The sequence below is a fragment of the Mixophyes fleayi genome, chromosome 9, assembly GCF_038048845.1.
Source record: "Mixophyes fleayi isolate aMixFle1 chromosome 9, aMixFle1.hap1, whole genome shotgun sequence".
Classification (NCBI taxonomy): Eukaryota; Metazoa; Chordata; class Amphibia; order Anura; family Limnodynastidae; genus Mixophyes; species Mixophyes fleayi.
The window spans coordinates 125,535,897-125,557,806 of record NC_134410.1 but is presented as its reverse complement, the minus strand read 5'-3'; the positions used below and the strand labels follow the sequence as shown (position 1 = coordinate 125,557,806).

General features: G+C 43.3%; 1 protein-coding gene across 4 annotated transcripts in view; it reads left to right on the top strand.

Annotated features, from left to right (window-relative positions):
• LOC142101262 (chemokine-like protein TAFA-1) overlaps positions 1–21,910 on the top strand; it is a 29,709-nt gene that overhangs the window by 1,086 nt on the left and 6,713 nt on the right. The window contains exon 1 of one of the 4 annotated variants that reach the window (XM_075185599.1): positions 3,708–5,261. The exons of 1 other annotated variant lie outside the window; for it this stretch is intronic. In XM_075185599.1, the coding sequence (XP_075041700.1) occupies positions 5,191–5,261 (71 nt within the window). In that variant the 5' untranslated portion in view covers positions 3,708–5,190. Of the gene's footprint in view, positions 1–3,707; positions 5,262–12,918; positions 13,199–21,910 lie in introns of those variants that run through there. 2 more of the 4 variants (XM_075185602.1, XM_075185598.1) reach the window with 2 other exon arrangements.

The window sequence follows — 21,910 nt, the reverse complement described above, 5'->3', positions numbered from 1 at the left end:
ATTCATAACCTGCACCTTCACATCACTGCTTCTCCGTACTCGTGAAAATGCGACATACAATTGTCCATGACCAAACACAGGCTCTGGTAAATAAATACCCACACAGTCAAGAGTTTGAGCCCTCAACTGGTAAATTTAGCCTTTACTACCCCTCCCATGGGGGGAAGGGGGGATGATGGAAGTTAACTGACTTCACTATTATAATTTTTTTGTCAAATAATGTCAGTATACCAAATTTCAGGTCAATTGGATGAGCCCTTTCTGAGAAAATAGTTTTTTACACACACACACTAACACAAGCCGCTAGGCTTATATATATTAGATGTAGGGGCCCCGATGCACTGCTTTGCCCGGGGTCCCATAATATTGTTAAGATGGCCCTGCTCCTGGGATTCTCCTACATTCAGCCTCTAATGAGGTCAGGCACAGATGTTGGAAGATAAAGTCTGGCTCTAGTTCATCTCGAAGGTGTTCAGTGGGGTTGAGGTCAGGGCTCTATGCTGCTCAGTCGAGTTCTTCAACACCAAACTTAGGAAACTAAGTTTGCACCACTCCAGTCGCCGTTTGGCATTGTGCACAGTGATCTGATGCTTGTGTGCGGCCATGGAAACATTCGTGAAGCTTACGACAACAGTTTCTTGTGCTGATGTTTCTTCCAGAGGCAGATTACAACTCGGTAGCGAGTGTTGTAACTAAGGTCCAATGAGTTTTACATGCTTCAGCACTTGGCGGTCACAGTCTGTTTGTGTGGCCTAACGCTATGTTGCATTTGCCCCTAAACTTTCCTATTTCTGAATCGCAGCACTTACAGTGGACAGAGGCAGCGCTTTATACTATAAATTTCCAAGTCTAATGAAATCTTGCTCACCTAAGGTGTGCCTTATGCGAGTTCATCATAAAGTCACTTCTTTCCTCTCAGTCGCTCTGAGTTCCATTAAGGGCATGTAACCCAACATAGTGTATACCGTATGGGATTCATTCTGAATTAAGTATCATAAATGCTCAATTTTTACGAGTCTTGTAAATAAACATTAGGTTTCCAAAGCACAACTTTATTCTATAAAAAAAAAAACACTAAAATAGTGTAAAACCACTTTACATAGCTAAAAAAGATTGCACTCGCAGATATAGTCGAATCTGATACCTTATATCAAGCTTTGGGTCTGCAATCCTGGAGTCAATACCCTCCAAGAAGTCGTTAAGCGTTCTGTGCAACCAGCATAATATCATCATCATCATCACCATTTATTTATATAGCGCCACTGATTCCGAAGCACTCTACAGAGAAATCATTCACATCAGTCCCTGCCCATTGGAGCTTACAGTCTAAATTCCCTAACATACACACACAGACAGAGAGACAGACTAGGGTCAATTTTTGATAGCAGCTAATTAACCTACCAGTATGTTTTGGAGGAAACCGGTGCACCCGGAGGAAACCCACGCAAACACAGGGAGAACATACAAACTCCACGCAGATAAGGCCATGGTCGGGAATCGAACTCATGGCCCCAGCGCTGTGAGGCAGAAGTGCTAGCCACCGTGCCACACTTGCGCGTTTCGCTCACTTCTCAAGAAATGTTTCGTTCCAGGGTAAAAGGTCTGTACACAGGACCCTAGCTTTCTGTTGGATGACCATTACTGTACTAAGGTCATTTGAAGTATTAAATACCTTCACTATTTTTTTTATAAAATTTAAAGCCACAAAAATACTCTCAACAATATGTTTAAAATAGAATGGTGGGACAGAGCCCCTCATTAAAATGCCTAATTCCATACAGATACAAAGTAGATAAAACAGGTACACAATCACAGCTTTTATTACAGCTGCTGTGCTTAACAATCCATCATTGGAAAACAGAGTGTCCCACACATATCCAAATGATTATGTATAATCAATAAATGGAAATGTCTAATTAAAGCAATACAATAAAACTGTCATGGGAGATCCCCGTTTATGTACTTATCCAAAGTTAGCTGAAAGTACTGCTTATAGTTGAAGGTAAAGTTTATAGTTGTACCAGAGAATGAAATCTCTTCTTTCAAACCTTGATCAGTTCCAGACCCATTCTGCTATCGCTATCATGTAGAGTACCAGTGCACAGCCTATATAATATTCTTATCAAATTAAAAAACTAAAGTACTACCCCCTGTTTCATTCATTCAGGGTGTAGCAGGCTGTACTCATTAATTATCTCATTAAGCGTGCATGCGTGTAATCTTAAGAGCAGAAGCTAATTATTGTTCATTGATAACATTCCCTCTCTTAATTGGCTCAAGACCCAAATCTCATGGTTTGCAGCTGCCATTGAAGTAACCATCCTTCCCAGATCTTTTAGCCATCTCATTATAATATATTCTGTAATAGTGCCCATATTTTTACCCCGATGTCTAATGGTAACAGCGGAAAACTTAATAAAAGCCAGTGAGAGCTCCTTTGTGTTCGATTGACCAGAATGAACTATTGTCCATATCTATAATATAAATGTCTAGTGGCGTGTGTTAGTCTGTCTGTGTGTGTGTGTGAAAAAAATAAAACCAAGCTGCAGCGCCACCTGCTGGGCGGAGTTATACACTGACCTACTAAATTATTAGTGTGTGTGGGGAAAAAAAATTCAGAAAGGGCTGAAATTTGGTATACTAAGATGTTTTTAATTTGTTAATTTAATTTGTTAGTTGTTAAAAGTGTTTATAAAGATTTAAAAAATATATATATTTCTTGAAGGAGAAGTGACAGTGGGGAGTGGTTGGTGGTTGCCGGGGGTGACAATGGGGAGTGGTTGGTGGTTGACAGAGCGAGAGGAGTGTGATACTCAGGACCGCTGAGAGAGATCCCTGTGTCTGGTTAGACATCTGGATAGATGTGGCGATGAAAATGAAGGATGAGGTGATGGAGAAGAATGATGAGGTGGTGACATGTGGACAAAACCACGTTAAAAAAGGGCGCTTACGTCGGGAAGTAACGCTCTTCCCCTGAGGAGGCCTGGGCTATGGCCCAAATGCATGACAAGAACCTTTTTAACACCTTAAGTAGCTTGATTTGACTAGAATGCATGAGTATCATGCACGGGTTAACTTGTCTTTGATAAATGCTTATTGTTACTCAGCTTTCCCCTGTTTATAAAACGCTTTTGTAAAACATTTATAGCATTCAGTGTTCCTCACAAATTAAATTATGTCAATTCTGGTAGACCACAAATGGTCACCAAGGTTAGTAGAAGTAATTTTGACTTCTCCCAAAGTTGTTGAGAATTAGTACTCCTGAATCAAAATAGCTACTCACGAGTGAAAAAGTTATCGTAAGCATCTTAGTTTATTTATAAGGTGTTTACAGAATCCGTAGTGCCGCAGTATTAACAACAATATACAAATAAGTAATGTACAGGAGAAACATTAGAATCAATAAAAAGCAATAGAGACAATAGAGAAAGTAAAAACATTAGAAGACACAGTTAGAACAAAGGACATTTACAAAAAGGATGAGGAGATGGAAGGTAGAGAGGGCCCAGTCTCATGAGAGTAAACATTTAAGGGGGACATGGAAGCAAACGGAATAATAAGGTTGGATGGAAGGGAGTAGAATAGGTAGGTGGAGCGAGAGGAGGAAGTTGTTTAGGGTGGGGTGCAAATGGAGACAATGGGGGTGGAGGCAAAGGAATATAAGGGGCAGATGGAGCGTGAGGAGGGAATTATCAGGATAGGATGGGGTAGGCAACCGTGAGAAGGTGAGTTTCTAGGAAGTGCTAGAAAGATTGGAAGTTGGGAGGAAGTCTGATCAAATGGGGCAGCTAGATCCTGATGTGGGGAACAATGCTGGCAAACTGAAGGCAGGAGTGTGAGGTGGTGATAAGAGAGAGAATGAGGCAAAGGTATAACTGTTACGTCTCGTGGGTGATGTCTATTAGCATTAACACGGGCCTTCCCATGGCACGGAGGCTAACGGACCTCCCGATCTTCACCAAGAACCGCCGCAAGGCGGGATGGGTTTTGCTGCCGGAGGCCCGCAGGTCGCGACCCCTAGGTTAGCGCCCTGACGTGATAGATGAGAAACCAGTAGATGGGAGATCCAGCGGACAGACTCTGTGGTGGTAAAGCTGGGCAGGATAATTAGCTCAGAGGAACAGCACAGAACGAACAGTCCTGACGCGTCTCAGTGAGGCTCCGGGTCGGATACACTGAAGCTAACCACAGATAGGAGAGTCGCAGGGTTGGATACCCAGGAGCACAGCCGGGTTAGATACACGGGTAGCTGAGAAGAGGATAGGAAAAGCCAGGTTGGATACACAGTAATTCAGCCAGGTTAGATACACCAGGGAGCTAGCAGCAGAACGGTCAAAAGATAGCCGGTTCTGATACACAAATGTCAGTCGGGTCGGACACACAGTGGACACAGGTAGCAGAATGGTCAAATAAGCAGAGGACCTACACAGGGGGTCAGCAGGATCAGCACAGGTACACAGAGGGGAGCCAGACGCTAAGTAGTAACTCGTTGTCAGAGTGCGCCAGCAATAGGAGAGGAGATTTCAAATTCCCCGCCTCTTGAGTCACATGACCGCAGCCATGCACCGCACAAAAACACGGGGCATTGACTGCGATCGCGAGCAGGAACAAGGAGAGGCAAGTTCCTAACAATAACATCCCTCTTCTGAAATGTAAATCCTTGTGCCACCGATCAAGGAATTTTCACCTCTAGTCCCTAAGAGTTCCCATACTAACACATAGCAAGGTACACAGAGAACCAACTAATGTTGTTAACAAATTAAAAGTTATAAATCTCACTCTCCAAGTTTCAAGGTGAAATAAGTTTTGTCTTTACCAGACGTTTTGTCCTAAAACTGGACCTTTTTCAAGGACATACCAACAACTAGGAAACACAAAGGTCTTATATACCCCCCAGGACAACACCTGGTACAATCAAAGCTTAATAGACAATTAGTGTTTTAAAAAACATGCCACCAGAAGACATACAAATTGCTGGAACTATTAGATTGTACATTGTGGGCATGATTCATCAAGGAACGTAGCTGCCGTTGCGTGCCGTATTTTGCATAAAATCACCATGCACATGCCCAGAACCATACTAGACGTCAGTGAACGCAGCAACATCCAATTCATCTGAGAGCGCAAAGGACACTTATAAGAGACTACAATTTCATGGACAGAACGGGGAGGGGCGTATGCACGTAGTCAATGTACAATAAGGCTGTGCCAAGCTGGAGCGCACACAGCAGTTTCCAATTCAATCATTGGGTATCTCTAAGGTACGTGTTTTTCTGTCGTATGACTTGCTCCAGCTATAGGTCAGGTGTAACTGCTGAGTGATAGGGATGATGGATGTGTATACATGCTAGAACATGTGTTTGCAACCAGGAGCAACTGTATGTAGAGTAGGCATTAATAAATATATTATATATATATATATATATATATATATATATATATATATATATATATATGCCGTATATATATATATATATATATATATATATATATATATATATATATAATAAATCCTTATAAATATATGGGTGGAACAAAATGGAAAAGAAAAGTACTTTTTTTTTTTTTAAAATGTTTTTACATTAATGAGGATATTATTAAGAGATGACAATAATTGAATCCTTTTTTTTCTCTCTGCCTTCTTTATATTCCACATATGTATTGGACCTGGGGCAGACGTAGACTATGCTTAGGGAGAGGGGGGGGGGGGTGATTTTACGTAATCACGCCCTCCTTCACTCTGATTGGCTGGCCCGCATTTAGCCCCGCCTTCCGCTCGCGATTGATCCCGCCCCCTCCCGTTTTGATCGGCGACTGGGACCACTCTGATTGGCTGGCCCGCGTTAAGCCCCACCTTCCGCTCGCGATTGGCCCCACACCCTCCTGTTTTGATCGGCGGCTGGGACCTATTTTAAAGTTAGACTTTCTGCTGCTAGGGGGGGCGAATGCCCCCGATCGACCCCCCTTAGATCCACCACTGTATTGGACGTATCCTTTAGTGTATTGTGTTTGTCAAAGCAGAGCGCACCTAGACCCGTATTCAACAAGAGACTTCTTCAGATCTGCTTGTAGTTGAATACAGACGTGTGTATGCCTAAAACACGTGCGTGTTTAAAAAAAAACAAAAACACGTACTACGTTCTTTTTACGAGCGCTAATGAATCGGGCTCTATATCTCATATCCCAGAGTTGTCCTACTATCATTTCCTGCTTTCCTTATATAATACCTGCAAAGTAATAAGATATTTATTACAAAATTATACCAAGAAAATCAAAATAAAATGAATCATTGTACTTAAAGCCAATTTATTGTAAAAATTGTGAAGATATGAACATTTTTTGGATAACACAAAACTGGGAGTTATTTACTAAAAAGTGTAACAATCAGCAATAATTTTTTCCTTTTTTTTAATACATCTCCGACATAAATAATCTAGCATCTGACATTTTTGCTAGATTTTTTTTTTCAGTTGTCTTCTGTTTTCATATAAAAATATGATCTTTTCTAAATCTGTTAATTAAAACCTGTCGGCAAACAGTTTCAGTGAACTAATTTTGTATTATCTCGCACCTTGGGTTGGGTAGAACAGAGAGTATTAGTGATGCAGAAAAGACTAAGGGGTAAAAGACTAAGGGGTAGATTTACTAAACGGCGGGTTTGAAAAAGTGGCGATGTTGCCTATAGCAACCAATCAGATTCTAGTTGTCATTTTGTAGAATGTACTAAATAAATGAAAGCTAGAATCTGATTGGTTGCTATAGGCAACATCTCCACTTTTTCAAACCCGCCATTTAGTAAATCTAGCCCTAAGTGCAGTACAAAGCACATTGTCAGTAGAGTGACCGGCTGGGTGCAGTAGAGCTTGCAGTAAGATTTAAGGAACAGACGAAAGCTTAGTGACGATCAGATATAGCAGAAACGTGGGTACAGGCTAGGAATAGTTTGGGGTCTGCGTCACAATCATCCCACACAGGGCAAGGTGTGAAAAAGGCATTTAACTGACACAGAAACTGAATGAAACATTTATTTCCTTTATAGCAGGGTTCTAATATTTTGAAAATGTTTCTCCTAGACAACTGATTTCAGATTCAGAGTCCTTTAAAGATAAATAATATAAGTATAAGGTGTTATTTGTTATTAATAGAACAAAAATAGCCTTTAACGTTAACACTTTTGTCTCTACTTATTGATTTGGAATCACTAGGGGTTAAATGTACTAAAAAATAGTGTTTGGTTTTTAACTTCAATGTGTGGCGGATTGAAGACAAAACCACCACGTGAGAGGAGGCACTAATGACATATAAATGTTGGGGGCAATCATTATTTATTAAGTGGTAAAATTCATTTATAATTGGCACCAACAGGCAAGGCAAGAATTGTTATATATTTTTTTTTTGTAGGAGAAGCTTAGAAGGGTCGAGACAGCGCATTTACAGGAACATTCACACATCTTTTTTTCCCCTAAAAAAGGACTTAACTATTACACCGCAATGTAGGAGCAGTTTGTCGTATTCTATTAATAGGATGCATTCTCCACATTACAGTTGCACATATGTGGGAAGACGGACTTCAAACAATGTAAAAAAACAAAGCTTTAAATACACTAAAGTGCAACATGTAATAGATCCCCAATGTCCCCTCACTCATAATTAACAATGGAAAGGGGCTGTTCTAAAGCAGAAGGAGGCCATACTTTGCCATGACATTTGCCACGATTTGTGCTGCACATCCAGTGCACTTTCAGAATGAGGTCCCACGTGCCCCCCTTTGGGTGTATAGTACCTAAGTTTTGCCCAGGGGCCAGGAATGCACTGTTCAACCCCTGCCTCACCCCAAACTCCTTCAACTGTCCAGTTGGCCAGTACCTTCTTTTTCACATCCATGTGTCTTTCTCACCACCTAGATCAACTTACCAAACTTTTGTCCAGCTTGTTGAAATAAAATACTTAAAATACATACTTTATATAGAACAGATATTAGACCTGGATATGTTAGAGCAGGGGGTCAGGGAACTTTTTTACCTTTTACCCCCAAATGTATTTAGATACGCCGACGTTACACCACTGAAAGCAAGGAAATCATATATTATTAATTATTGGAATTCAAAATTTTATTGAATCTATTCAAAATTTCTTTGATAGCTTCAACTTCAAAACTTCAGGTTTTGGAGAAATGATGTTGCTTCATTTTTGATACGAGAGCATCAATATTGGGGCATTTTGATGTCAGAGCAATTTGGATGCAGTCTTCAGCGTTCAATCGATTTCTCTGCTTTGTTTTTATGTTCGTTAGAGTGGAAAATCCTTGTTCGCAAAGGTAGGTTGTTTCAAAAGGCAGCAACTTTTTGACTGCCTCCTCATGTGCAAATTTTGAATGCCTTTGCAGCTGTTGACATCCAAAAATTTGACAGATCTGCTTTGTTTTCAAATGCAATACGTGCTTCATTATTGCATCGAAGCTCAAGAAGTGCCTCTGCCAACCCTTGAGGCTCTTCTGGTACAACAGCAATTTCACATGTAAAGGGGTCTACAATCCAACTGACAGCATGTGAATCAGGAGCATTACCCCCAGGAATTTCATTTTTACCCCATTTGGAGTAATTTACCCCTATTCCCTGTGTTAGAGGGTGTCTTTATTTTGTAAGCTCCCTTGAGCAGAACCCTCTATCCTATTGTCCTCTTCCTCCAACCTTTGACTCTACCACTTCGACACTTGACTCCTGCTCCTGTCTCTCCTCTTCTACATTGTCATGGCATCTCCATCTTTTCGCTGATCCTGTTAGTGGCACCTCTGCTGGACAGAGGCTCAGCCTCCTTTATTCACTCGCCACCTCCCTCCTTCCCTTTGTGTCTGTGCACTGGAATTCACTTTTTCCTCTCTGCCCTGTGCACCTGTCCTCGGCTAAGTTTTTCCTTTATTTGTTTTGTGTTTTGTATTGCCCTGTATGTTACGTACTGTTGTCCCATGCTCTTTGTACGGGGCTGCGGACCCTTTTTGGCACTTATAAATAAAAAATGATAATAATTTATCGGCTTATACATGGCCTCTTGCAACTTTTACTAGTTACATTGCTCTATCTGTCCTATGTGCTTTATAGCCGGGTATGCATATTTTGTGTTGTTTATTTTTGCTGCCCTGTTGTATGACTGAGCTCTTCTGTGCACTCTCTCTTGGTAACAACATTTCCCACAGATCTATGCAGTACCCAGGAGCAATGAAAATAAACACGTCAACCTTATGACTGAAAAGCACAGAGCAAACCCAGACAGATAAAGTGACGTATTCAGTCAAAGTTACAGGAGGGCATGTGCAAGCCAATAATTCAAAGTCCCCCGAAGGTGGAAGAACCCTTTAAGCAATTGCGGAACAAAGAACAAATGTTATGTAGATGGATTTTTAAAGACTAATGAGTAAGAAAATACATCATTAATGGCGACGGGTTTACTCATAATGTGCTGCTGATTTGCATTAGTCCCAGTATGTTCCCTAGTTGGCAGGTAAATCTCTTACAAAGCAACTGGGAATAAGAACCACTACGGCTACACCTCAGGATGTCTAAATCCGAGACGTGGTAAGCACGCCGGGCTAGCTGCCAATATTGCGTTCAGGGAGCCACGCCGCGTCTCAGGGATACATTTTAATCCCCGAATCTAAGCCACTTCATTAAAGAAAAGTATTTTCTCACATTTCAGACATCCAATTAACACCAGTCATAAGTGCAAACAAGGAAATGCCTTTGATGGGAGGTTGATATGTGTCTGCGGTAGTGTGGTAAAGCCTCCGATCTCTGAGTCATATATTGTATATGAAAGTAGAACCCCAAATCGGTGGAGGTTTAAAGGAGAAGGCTGTATGTGTTTGTGTCCGCAAATGTATTCTGGAGGCTGGTAAAGTTCACTGGAGAATGGTTAAAGGCCGGGAAACGTGGATTCGATTCTGCCAAAATATACTGTTGTGTTTTTATTTTTGATATCTTAATTAAGTGATAATAGTCACACCCTTTAGACTGGGCAACATGATTAAAGATACCTCGCCTCCTGTCAGGCTTACCGCTGCAGTGTCTCTAGACTAAGAGCATGTATCGATATGCCATAGCCCCATCTGTTTCGATTTTGGCTGGACAGTCCCACTTCGCAGTCCTTGAAAGGGGCATTGCTTCACCAAAACAGTGGGTGTGATTTGGTGGAAAGAGCATAGGCAAACCGAGGGGGGGGGGGGGGTTTCTAGTGCCTGGAAGCCCCCTCCAAGCCTGGGACACTGTATAATTGAGGTGGCTGGACCCTGCCCCCGCTTCACACGGCTCTGCTTGAAAAGGGAGAGCTGCGTGCACCTAACAGTAGTGCACGGAGCATTGCTCATGTATATTATGGGGATAGGAAGAGTTGGAGAGAAGCCAAGCACTGTCTAAAATTATAGCCCCCATGCATGCTGGTCACGCCCACTGGCGGCGTTGGTGTGGAAACCCTCCTCTACAAATCCTGCGTTTGCCCCTGAAGAGGGCGCATTGGGCAGAACAGGGGCAAAGTTTGGCAGGCCGCCTTTTTGTCCCAATCTTGCCTTTATAAATGTTGGGGGGTATGGATATGCTCTAACATGAATTTAGATAATAGTTTATTATAGCTCAAACTAATACAAATCTCTTGTAGTTAAATAAGTAAATAAATATTTCATAAAAATCCCTACATTTTTTTATTGCCCATATACTTTGACCATGATAAAATATTTAATCTGGTTGTATCTAATGTGTTCTTTAAGGAAGCATTTCTGATGTAATTGCATATGGCCAATGAAGGGTTATAATAGGGGTTTTTTGGGAGGTAACTAGGTTTCCAGGACTCTAAGGGGGCCTAGGCCCTCCCGCTTTTAAACTCAGTGGTACAAGTATGACATTTACAAAAGATAACGTGGACTTGATGTGAAATGCTTGGTGCATACAGGAATTACTTGGTCTGCTCTGTCTAGTAATCAGTGCACCAAGATATTAAAAAAATCTACATGTTTCAGTCCTTAAAAACGCACATGATTTAGAATCCAGAGTCCCACCACTAACAAAATATTGCAATAACAGATTTAGTGCAATTATCCACCCACACTCTCATAATGAGCTTTGCCCCTAGAAAATTAAGAATTTGTGCAATTCAAACGGGTCAGATTATCGAAATAGCACGCTGAAAAATGTGAGTGTTCCCTTGTGGTGAACCACAGACTCAATTTTTGGGGGGAATCCAATTGGCCGCATTACTGCCCACTATTACCGATATTACGGTAGTAGTGCGCATCATTACCGTTAATACAGTAATCTTTAACGCTGGTTTTTGCTCGCAGCTCAGGAAGCCGCAAGCAGAAATCACGGTTAAAATTACCGTATTAACGGTAATAGATTTAGCGCTGCGTTACTCGCGACAGAATTGACACAAGTTGTATATATGCAATTAGTGGAAAATAGTATGTGTCAAGGTATAATTGCTACATACCCTCGCAAAATCATTGTGGCATACCTCCCAACTGTCCGATTTAGGCAAGATAATCCCAATTTGAGGTGGCTGTCCCACTGTTCCGATTATCGAGGGGACAGCTGGGGGATAAGTGAAACTTAGTGATGTCCCTTCAATGTTGCGCACAAAGAGCACATAGTTTTAGGGGACAGTAAGAGCGCTGGGGGTGTGACACACCAATGTGGTACCCCCCTCGTCCTGAATGACCACACCCCCTTCTCGTGCATGACAAACGTTGGGAGGTACGGTTACGGTGAAAAATATATTAACCTTGTAACTGACACCATCTTGCTGCTGTAATCCACGCAGGTGTATGTGAAAAGACGCACATGATGTCACAGAATGGGAAGTAGCGGATGCACAGAACAATGCTCGTCTGCATTTTTAACGTTTGTAGTTGACCCCCATTGTGTCCTTGTCAGTGTGTGTGCAGTGACCGTGTGTGCCAAGTTCTGTTACCTTCCCTGGAGAAATACCTTTGTAGAAAATGTGCTTCACACTGCTCCTGCTCATTTACGTTCTGCCAGATTGCACTTTTGTAAATTCCCATTTGTCAATTCCTAATTCAGACAGAGTAAGGAGAAAGAAAATAAGGAATGGGGAATGTTTGTCTTTGTGCACAGCGGAGGGGGGGGGGTGGATTTAGCAGGACCGAAGAGTATGTTTAAAGAGTTGAAATAAAGTATTCGCTTCAACTTTACTTCAGATGTGGCTGTGCTGGCAGCACAGGACCTGAGATGTTGTGTCAGTTCATGTCTAGTAACATAGTCAGATACAGAAGACACCGATGGACGACACTTACAAAGCCATGGGGTATATTTACTAAACTGCAGGTTTAAAAAAGTGGAGATGTTGCCTATAGCAACCAATCAGATTCTAGCTGTCATTTTGTAGAATGTACTAAATAAATGATAGCTGGAATCTGATTGGTTGCTATAGGCAACATCTCCACTTTTTCAAACCTGCAGTTTAGTAAATATAACCCATGGTTTTTTGCACCTCACTACCCCATCATAAAGTCACCAGCCCTAGTCTGAGAAGCCTGGGGTTGACTCTCCCTATACCTATATCTGCATTTAGAGATATAGCTAACCATGCCCACCTACTTTTTATTTTTGTGAACTTATTCAGGAATATGCTTCATAAACAGATTACTGTCTCTTATCTGGTCTTTGAAACAAATGTTATGGGTATTTGAGGAACAGAGTGAGAACGTCTGATGAGAAAGCGTGGAGGCGAGGGGTGAGTGTGAGTGGGAGAAGAACAGGAGGGATGGTGGGCTGTGTGAGTGAAGGAGAGCCACTAGGGTGGCATGGGGATTGAGGAGGGGGGGGGGCATGGGGATTGAGGAGGGGGGGGGGGGTGGCATGGGATAGTAGGTAACTGGAGGGTGAGGAAAGTCACTAGTGGGATAAGGTGGAGAGAGGATGACAGATATACATGATGAGGAAAGGTGGGATTAGAGTGAGAGTCACCCTGCCTCCTTCCCACCCAGCTGGCACTTCTTACACAGGGCAATAAGGACCCCCGCTGCTTCCTCTCCATCACTCCCCACTCTCTGTTATCACACATGGCACCCAGCCCTCCTCCCCCTCATTCACACATCCCAGATGGATTGCAGGCTCATAGGCTCTGACAAGAAGCTCCTCTCTCCAAGCTCTCCGCTTACATCGGATTCCATGGGCTGTAGGCTACACATAAGGTAAGTGAGCACAAGTTCCCCGTCGTGTGGACTACATGACTCTCCAGGACTTATTTAATGAACTCTAGCAAGAAAGGGTTTAAACTGCTGTGGTGGTATATAGAGGATTAAGGAATGCTGTGCCGGTATCTATCAAAAGGAAAGGCTGGCATGAAAGAGGTTAAATAATTTGTAATTCCTGGAAATGGAAAGACGGTAATGATAACATCAATGCCTGCTAGAGGAATAAATTAGTGATAGGAGGTTAAGTAAGGTGTGCAAGTGTAGAACTTTGACTGAGAAAAGGCTAAGTAAACAGTTTTATAGATTTGGCAGAGGAAGGGTTAACTAGGTAGAGTAAGATGAAGAAGAGGAATGGTTAAGTTAGCTGGGTATGGTTTTGGCAGAGGAAGGGTTAAGCTGGGTATGGCTCCGGAAGAGGAGGGGTTAAGGTGGGTATGGTTTTGGCAGAGGAGGGGTTAAGGTGGGTATGGTTTTGGCAGAGGAGGGGTTAAGGTGGGTATGGTTTTGGCAGAGGAAGGGTTAAGCTGGGTATGGCTCCAGCAGAGGAGGGGTTAAGGTGGGTATGGTTTTGGCAGAGAAAGGGTTAAGCTGGGTATGGCAGAGGAAGGGTTAAGCTGGGTATGGTTTGGCAGTGGAAGGGTTAAGCTGGGTATGGTTTTGGCAGAGGAAGGGTTATGCTGGGTATGGCTCTGGCAGAGGAAGGGTTAAGCTGGGTATGGTTTTGGCAGAGGAAGGGTTATGCTGGGTATGGCTCTGGCAGAGGAAGGGTTAAGCTGGGTATGGCTCTGGCAGAGGAAGGGTTAAGTTGGGTATGGTTTTGGCAGAGGAAGGGTTATGCTGGGTATGGCTCTGGCAGAGGAAGGGTTAAGCTGGGTATGGTTTTGACAGTGGAAGGGTTAAGCTGGGTATGGTTTTGGCAGAGGAAGGGTTATGCTGGGTATGGCTCTGGCAGAGGAAGGGTTAAGCTGGGTATGGTTTTGGCAGAGGAAGGGTTATGCTGGGTATGGCTCTGGCAGAGGAAGGGTAAAGTAAAGAACACAAGAAAAATAAAATACACAGACTCTGATAACACCTTAATGCTGGAGTTGTGTTTTCAGAATAGAGCATCTTAAATTTTTCTTCCATTGAAAATTGTATTACACCTATAAAAAATATTAAAATCATAAAAAACATGAAAAATGCATTTAACTTTCACAGTCACAAAAGGTGAGAACGCACCATTACCGACACCATGAAGAGTATTGGACAGGTTAACTTAAATTATATGTTTTTAGGGTATGGGATGTATCTACTATCCAGTATCTCTGGTATAGTCTCTAACCTCTATCGTCTGCCTCTACCAGTTACCAGTCACTTACATGTAATGTCTGCCTTTCCCTGCAGCTAGCATCGTATCTCTGTTGTCTGGCTCCCCTTATCACCTTTTATCTGTACTGTCTGTCTCTACCTGTGACTACACTACAGAAAATTTCTGCCGATGTGACATCAATTTTACAAACAACAGAAGATAAAAGTCTCGATCAGCAGCTGATTCATATGTACACACTATACACGTTTTACAGGATTTACCTTCAGATCTGTGCTCTTCATCTGTCATAACAATCAGCTGAAAAGATCCTGACTACACACTCCATAGAGATCTATGTACATTGGTCCTGAGTGTGTACACACTGCAGAATTAGAATGATATTTTTAGTTCAGTTTAAAAATCCAATGAAACGATACAATGAGCTTTGGAACAATAATTGTTCATAATTGCAGTGTACACACTAACGCGATATTGGGCTGAACGCTCGTTTATCGTGTGATTGGTCTGACAATCAGCTGAAAACCCTGTAGTGTGTACCCAGCCTGACCTTTAATTTCTACTTCTCCCTGTCACCAGCCTCTAATCTGTAATGTCTGCCTCTTCCTGCCACTAGCCTCTAATCTCTTCCTACCACTAGCCTCTTATCTGTATTGTTTTCCTCTACCTGTAACTAACCTTTATTACTACTTTTTGTCACAAGCCTGTGATCTTTATTGTTTGCCTCTCCCTGTTAACAGCCTCTAATCCCTAAAGTTTGACTCTCTTATCTGTATTGCCTCACTCTTCCTGTCCCTAGCCTCTTCTTTATAGTGTTAGCAGCGTCTAGCTGTATTCAGTGTATTGTCTTCCTCTACTGGTCACTAACCTCTATTGTCTGCCTCACCCTTTCACCAGTAATCTGTAGTGTCTGCCTCTCCCTGCTACTAGCCTCTAATATGTATTCTGCTTACTGTCTTATTTTACCATTATACCCCTAATTTGTATCTGCTTCCTGCCTCTCTCTCTCCTTAAACTATGTTCTGTGTCTATCTTTCTTTCCATGATCCCTTTAACCTGCTTTTTATTTCTGCCTCACTCTATCAAGATCCCTCTAGTCTCTATGCTCCTTCCTGCCTCTCACTCCCTCAAGATCCCTTTAACCTGTATTCTTCCTGCCTCTCTCTGCTATGATCCTTTTAACCTGTATTCTTCCTGACTCTCTCTACTATGATCCCTCTAACCTGTATTCTTCCTGCCTCTCTCTGCTATGATCCTTCTAATCTGTATTCTTCCTGCCTCTCTCTACTATGATCCCTCTAACCTGTATTCTTCCTGCCTCTCTCTGCTATGACCCTTCTAATCTGTATTCTTCCTGACTCTCTCTACTATGTTCCCTCTAACCTGTATTCTTCCTGCCTCTCTCTCTCTACTATGATCCCTCTAACCTGTATTCTTCCTGCCTCTCTCTACTATGATCCCTCTAACCTGTATTCTTCCTGCCTCTCTCTACTATGATCCCTCTAAACTGTATTCTTCCTGACTCTCTCTACTATGTTCCCTCTAACCTGTATTCTTCCTGCCTCTCTCTCTCTACTATGATCCCTCTAACCTGTATTCTTCCTGCCTCTCTCTACTATGATCCCTCTAAACTGTATTCTTCCTGCCTCTCTCTACTATGATCCTTCTAACCTGCATTCTTCCTGCCTCTCTCTACTATGATCCTTCTAACATGTATTCTTCCTGCCTCTCTCTACTATGATCCCTTTAATATGTATTCTTCCTGCCTCTCTCTACTATGATCCCTATAACCTGTATTCTTCCTGCCTCTCTCTACTATGATCCCTCTAACCTGTATTCTTCCTGCCTCTCTCTACTATGATCCCTCTAACCTGTATTCTTCCTGCCTCTCTCTACTATGATCCCTCTAACCTGTATTCTTCCTGCCTCTCTCTACTATGATCCCTCTAACCTGTATTCTTCCTGCCTCTCTCTACTATGATCCCTCTAACCTGTATTCTTCCTGCCTCTCTCTACTATAATCCCTCTAACCTGTATTCTTCCTGCCTCTCTCTACTATGATCACTAATCTGTATTCTTCCTGCCTCTCTCTACTATGATCCCTCTAATCTGTATTCTTCCTGCCTCTCTCTACCATGATCCTTCTAACCTGTATTCTTCCTGCCTCTCTCTACTATGATCCCTATAACCTGTATTCTTCCTGCCTCTCTCTACTATGATCCCTCTAACCTGTATTCTTCCTGCCTCTCTACTATGATCCCTCTAACCTGTATTCTTCCTGCCTCTCTACTATGATCCCTCTAACCTGTATTCTTCCTGCCTCTCTCTACTATGATCACTCTAACCTGTATTCTTCCTGCCTCTCTCTACTATGATCCCTCTAATCTGTATTCTTCCTGCCTCTCTCTACTATGATCACTCTAATCTGTATTCTTCCTGCCTCTCTCTACTATGATCACTCTAACCTGTATTCTTCCTGCCTCTCTCTACTATGATCACTAATCTGTATTCTTCCTGCCTCTCTCTACTATGATCACTAATCTGTATTCTTCCTGCCTCTCTCTACTATGATCACTCTAACCTGTATTCTTCCTGCCTCTCTCTACTATGATCCCTCTAACCTGTATTCTTCCTGCCTCTCTCTACTATGATCACTAATCTGTATTCTTCCTGCCTCTCTCTACTATGATCACTCTAACCCAGTGTTTCTCAACTCCAGTCCTCGGGACCCCCTAGCAGTACATGTTTTCCATATCTCCTTGCTGAAGCACAGGTGTATTCATTACTGACTGACACAGTGTAGCAGGTGGTATAATTATTTCACTGGTCACCTGGCTGGTAATCTTGCACTGTTAGTGAGTCCCGAGGACTGGAGTTGAGAAACACTGCTCTAACCTGTATCCTCTTTCCTTCCTCTTTCTATCATGATTCCTCTAGTCTGTATTTTCCTTCCTGTCACTCTAATAAGAATAATCTATTGAGTCTCTCTCTGCCATTATTTCTTAAACCTGCGTTTTCTTTCCTGTCCTTTTATCATGATTCCTCTAATATGACCTACCATGACCCCACAAACTTTTTTTTATTTTTCTGCTTCCTGTTTTTCTAAACCATGAACCCTCTAACCCAGTGATGGGCAACAGGCCGCCATTGGTTTGGCAAGCCTTTACCTGCGTTCTTCACCTTTCTGCCCCATTTTGACTTATTCTCTGCTTTATACCATAAAGAATGAACAGGAACAGTCGTCTTCTGCGTCATGTGACCTCCTCTGCACAACGCAGGGAGGTCACACTTCACACAGGCGGAGGAGAGGGTGCGGGATATTCTGCACCGCAAACTCTCCCTCCTTTCTTTACGGGCTCTGGCTGTGAAGGTAACAATTTTTAGATTAGCCAGTGAGTAGGGACATGTGGGGAGGTGAGAATATCATGTGGGGAGGTCTGAGGGGCATATGGAGGACGTTTGAAGCACATGCGAGATCTCAGGGCATGTAGGGGTCTGAGGGCATTTATGGGGATTTTGGTTTAAGCGAGGGGCATTTTGGGATAAGTGATGTTGGGGTGCCAAAGTTTTGGGCTTGTTTTTTCATTTGTGCTGTATAATCTATCTTTACTCTCCGCCATGATCCTTCTAGCCTCTTGTTGCCTCTCTCTACTGTGATCCCCTTAATCTGTAGAATCATCCCTCATTACCAAGATCCATCTAATCTATATAGAATCTTCTACGTATCTCTAGCATTACCCCTCTAACCCGCATTCTGCTTCCTGCCTCTCTCTACCATGATTCCCCTAAACTGTATTCGTCTCCCTGCTTATCTCTGTACCAGCTTCCTGCATCTCTGCACCCTATAATCTGTAAGAAGGATACTCTCTGCCTCTCTGTATCATGATTTCTCTACCACAGGGTGGCATAAGGTCACTGGATCAGTTTAGAGCATCTCTGAGCACTGTAATAGTACAGCGTGCATGGTAGCTTTAGTTGTAATGGCTTCCAGCGCTTATATGGAGGTGCTGGAAGTTATTTTGGTGCCACATGCCGTAACAAAGTGCTATGGAGGACACAGGCTGCTATAATATGCAAATTATTTATGTAGTATAATGTCTCCATACACTTAAATAAATTGCATCCCTTGCCAATTGTATATTACAAAATTGCTAGCTATGAACTTTTGAATCAATTTGTTAAGGCTTGCTCAAACCTGCATTGTGTATCCTGTCCCTCTTCACCATGTATCCTCCTACCCGTCTCTACCATGTACCCTCTAATCCATAGCAACATTCTATCATGATTACTCTAGAGCAGTGGTTCCCAAACTTTTGCAGTTTGCGGCACCCTTAGAGTCTCCATAATTTTTTGAAGGCACCCCTCCAAAATAATTACCGAGCAGTCCTGTTTTAGAAGTAGTTGGGTCAAAAAATTGTAATAAATATTTAGGTCAGGACAGAAATGCTTATTTAGTTGTATGCAAAAATGCCCCCTCTGCATCCAGACACTCTGCCCTCTCTCACGCTGCCCTCTGTCACGCTGTCCCCCCTCCTCTGCCCTCTGTCACGCTGTCCCCCCTCCTGTCACGATGTCCCCCTCCACTGCCCCTCTCACGCTGTCCCAGCTCCTCTGTCCTCTGTCCCAGCTCCTCTGCCCTCTGTCACAGCTCCTCTGCCACGCTGTACCCCTCCTGTCACGCTGTCCCTCTCCTCTCTCCCCCTCCTGTCACTCTCCTCTGTCCCCCTCCTGTCACGCTGTCCCCCTCCTCTGCCCTCTCACGCTGTCCCCCTCCTCTGCCCTCTCACGCTGTCCCCCCCCTCTGTCACGCTGTCCCAGCTCCTCTGCCCTCTGTCCCCCTCCTCTGCCCTCTGTCACAGCTCCTTTGCCACGCTGTCCCTCTCCTCTGTCCCCCTCCTGTCACTCTCCTCTGTCCCCCTCCTGTCACGCTGTCCCTCTCCTCTGTCCCCCTCCTGTCACGCTGTCCCTCTCCTCTGTCCCCCTCCTGTCACACTGTCACTCTCCTCTGTCCCCCTCCTGTCACGCTGTCACTCTGCTCTGTCCCCTCCTGTCACTCTGCTCTGTCCCCTCCTGTCACTCTGCTCTGTCCCCTCCTGTCACGCTGTCACTCTCCTCTGTCCCCTCCTGTCACGCTGTCACTCTGCTCTGTCCCCTCCTGTCACGCTCCTCTGCACTCTCTCACTTTGCTCCCTCTGCCGTGCGTCAGCTATAAAAAAACCAAACAGAAACACTTACCAATCTGCCCGGCGCCGGGACCCAGCATCCTCCTCTCTCACTCAGCAGCTGTCACTGATATGACAGCTGCGTAAGAGAGGAGGATGCTGGGTCCCATCGCCGCGCGGATTGGTAAGTGTTTCTGTTTGATTTTTTCATGGCTGTCCCGCGGCACCCCTAAGACAGCGCCGCGGCACCCCTGGGAGCCGCGGCGCACAGTTTGGGAACTGCCGCTCTAGAGTCTAGACCATTGTTTCCCAAACCCAGTCCTCTGGGCCCCCTAACAGTGCAGGTTTTCTAGATCAAAGTGAAATAATTATACCAACTGTGAATCTTTCAAAGTGTGTCAGTCAGTAATGGTTTATCCACTCAGGTCAAAGTTGTCCAACAATTCAAATATTGAGGAGTTCCATAACCTCTTTTGAAAATGCTAGATCTCTGATTGGACATTTAGAAATAACCATTAAAAATGGCAAACATGCTCTTGAACAAGTTTATTTCGATGGACTATTCCTGTTCAGATGGCCTGTTGCCCGATCTTGGGGATAGGAACTGTATTTTGGATTGCATCTGTCCCTTGATCATTGTATACGGCATTCAGTGTAGACGTGCTGTTAAAAATGACTCCTCAGTAGAAGAATCTACTCCCGAGTCTTTTCACATATTGTATACGAGTAGCCACAGGAAGGTGCACAGCTGGGAACGTGTATCGGATCATTCACACCTAGTCATATACTCGCCTGCTTACAACTGGATGCTGGTAGAAATTCATTCATCCAACAAATCAAGACTTCTGTGTACGGAATTGGATTCTTCTATTGAGAAAATGGACAGAGGTTAAGGGAAAATAAAAAGAGATCTGAATCGGTCTCCTCTGCCGGGTGGGACTAGTAGATCTAATTAAACAAACCGTGCCTACTGTCTCTATCCCAGAAACCATCTAACTTGCATTCTCCCTCCTGTCTCTCTCTCCAAGGAACCATCTAGTCTATATTACTGTCTTTCTACCAGGAATCATCTAGCTTGTTCTCTCTTTCTCATCTCTCTCGTCCATTTATTTACCACCTAGTCTGTATTCTCACTCCTGTCTCTCTCTCTCCCAGGGACAATCTAGCCATTAATTTCCTTCCTCTTTCTACCAGGAATCGTCTAGTCTCTAGTCTCTTTCTCATCTCTCTACCAGAAACCATAAGCCTGTATTCTCCCTCCGTCTCGCTCCAAGAAACCATCTACCGTGTATTCTGGTGGTCTCTTTGCTCTATCGCTACCAGGAACCATCTAGCCTGTACTTTACCTCTCATTTATCTACAAGAAGCCATCTAGAAGTATTCTCCTTTCTACCTCTTTCAACCAGGAACCATGTAGCCTATATTTTCCTTCTTGTTTTGAGGAAAATGTAGCTCCAGTTGACAGCCATCAGATAGCTATTCACAATGATAGCTACAGACATCATTTTTCATTCCTGTAATCAGCAGTCTGCAGAGTAGGGAAAGCTGTGCAGAAATCCAGGTGAGTTGACTAGCTAGATTGCTGTTCTTAGCAATTAGTCCTTCAGTGATAAGGTCAAGTCAATCGAACAATTCAGCTCACCTGTTTGTAGCCTTTATAGAGTTCATCAGTTCTAGCAAACTTTTGTAGGAGCAAAGTTTTGCTTTGGATTTCTCTGCTTGTGCCTTGAAAAAGGCTTGTTTTATTTGACTGTACATCCCGACTCTACATTCTCCAAACCTTCGATTTGGTTTCATCTACCATACCTTTTTCAATCCCTTGACTTTAGCTTCGTTCATCGCTATTCCACCGTCTACAATCCATGGACTTCAGTTTGTAGCTCACTACCAGTGCTCTCAGGAATGAGTGGCTTGAGCGGACGTGTCTCAGATAGCTATCCCAGCCAAGTGGTTCTTTCCTGGGAGCTTCCAGCACCGTGACACTTTTCTAGCTATCTACCATGAATCATCAAGTCTATAGACTCCTCGTGTTTCTCTCTACAAGGAACCATCCAGTCTATATTCTCCTTCCTGTCTCTCTGCATCGGGATCTATATAGTCTATAATTTCCTTCCCGTTGCTCTCCACCAGGAACCATCTAGCTTGTATTATCCATTCCAACTCTTTCTACCTAAACCATTTAGCTGACATTATCCCTCCTGTCTCTCCTCAGGAACCATGTAGCCTGTAACTCTCTAATGT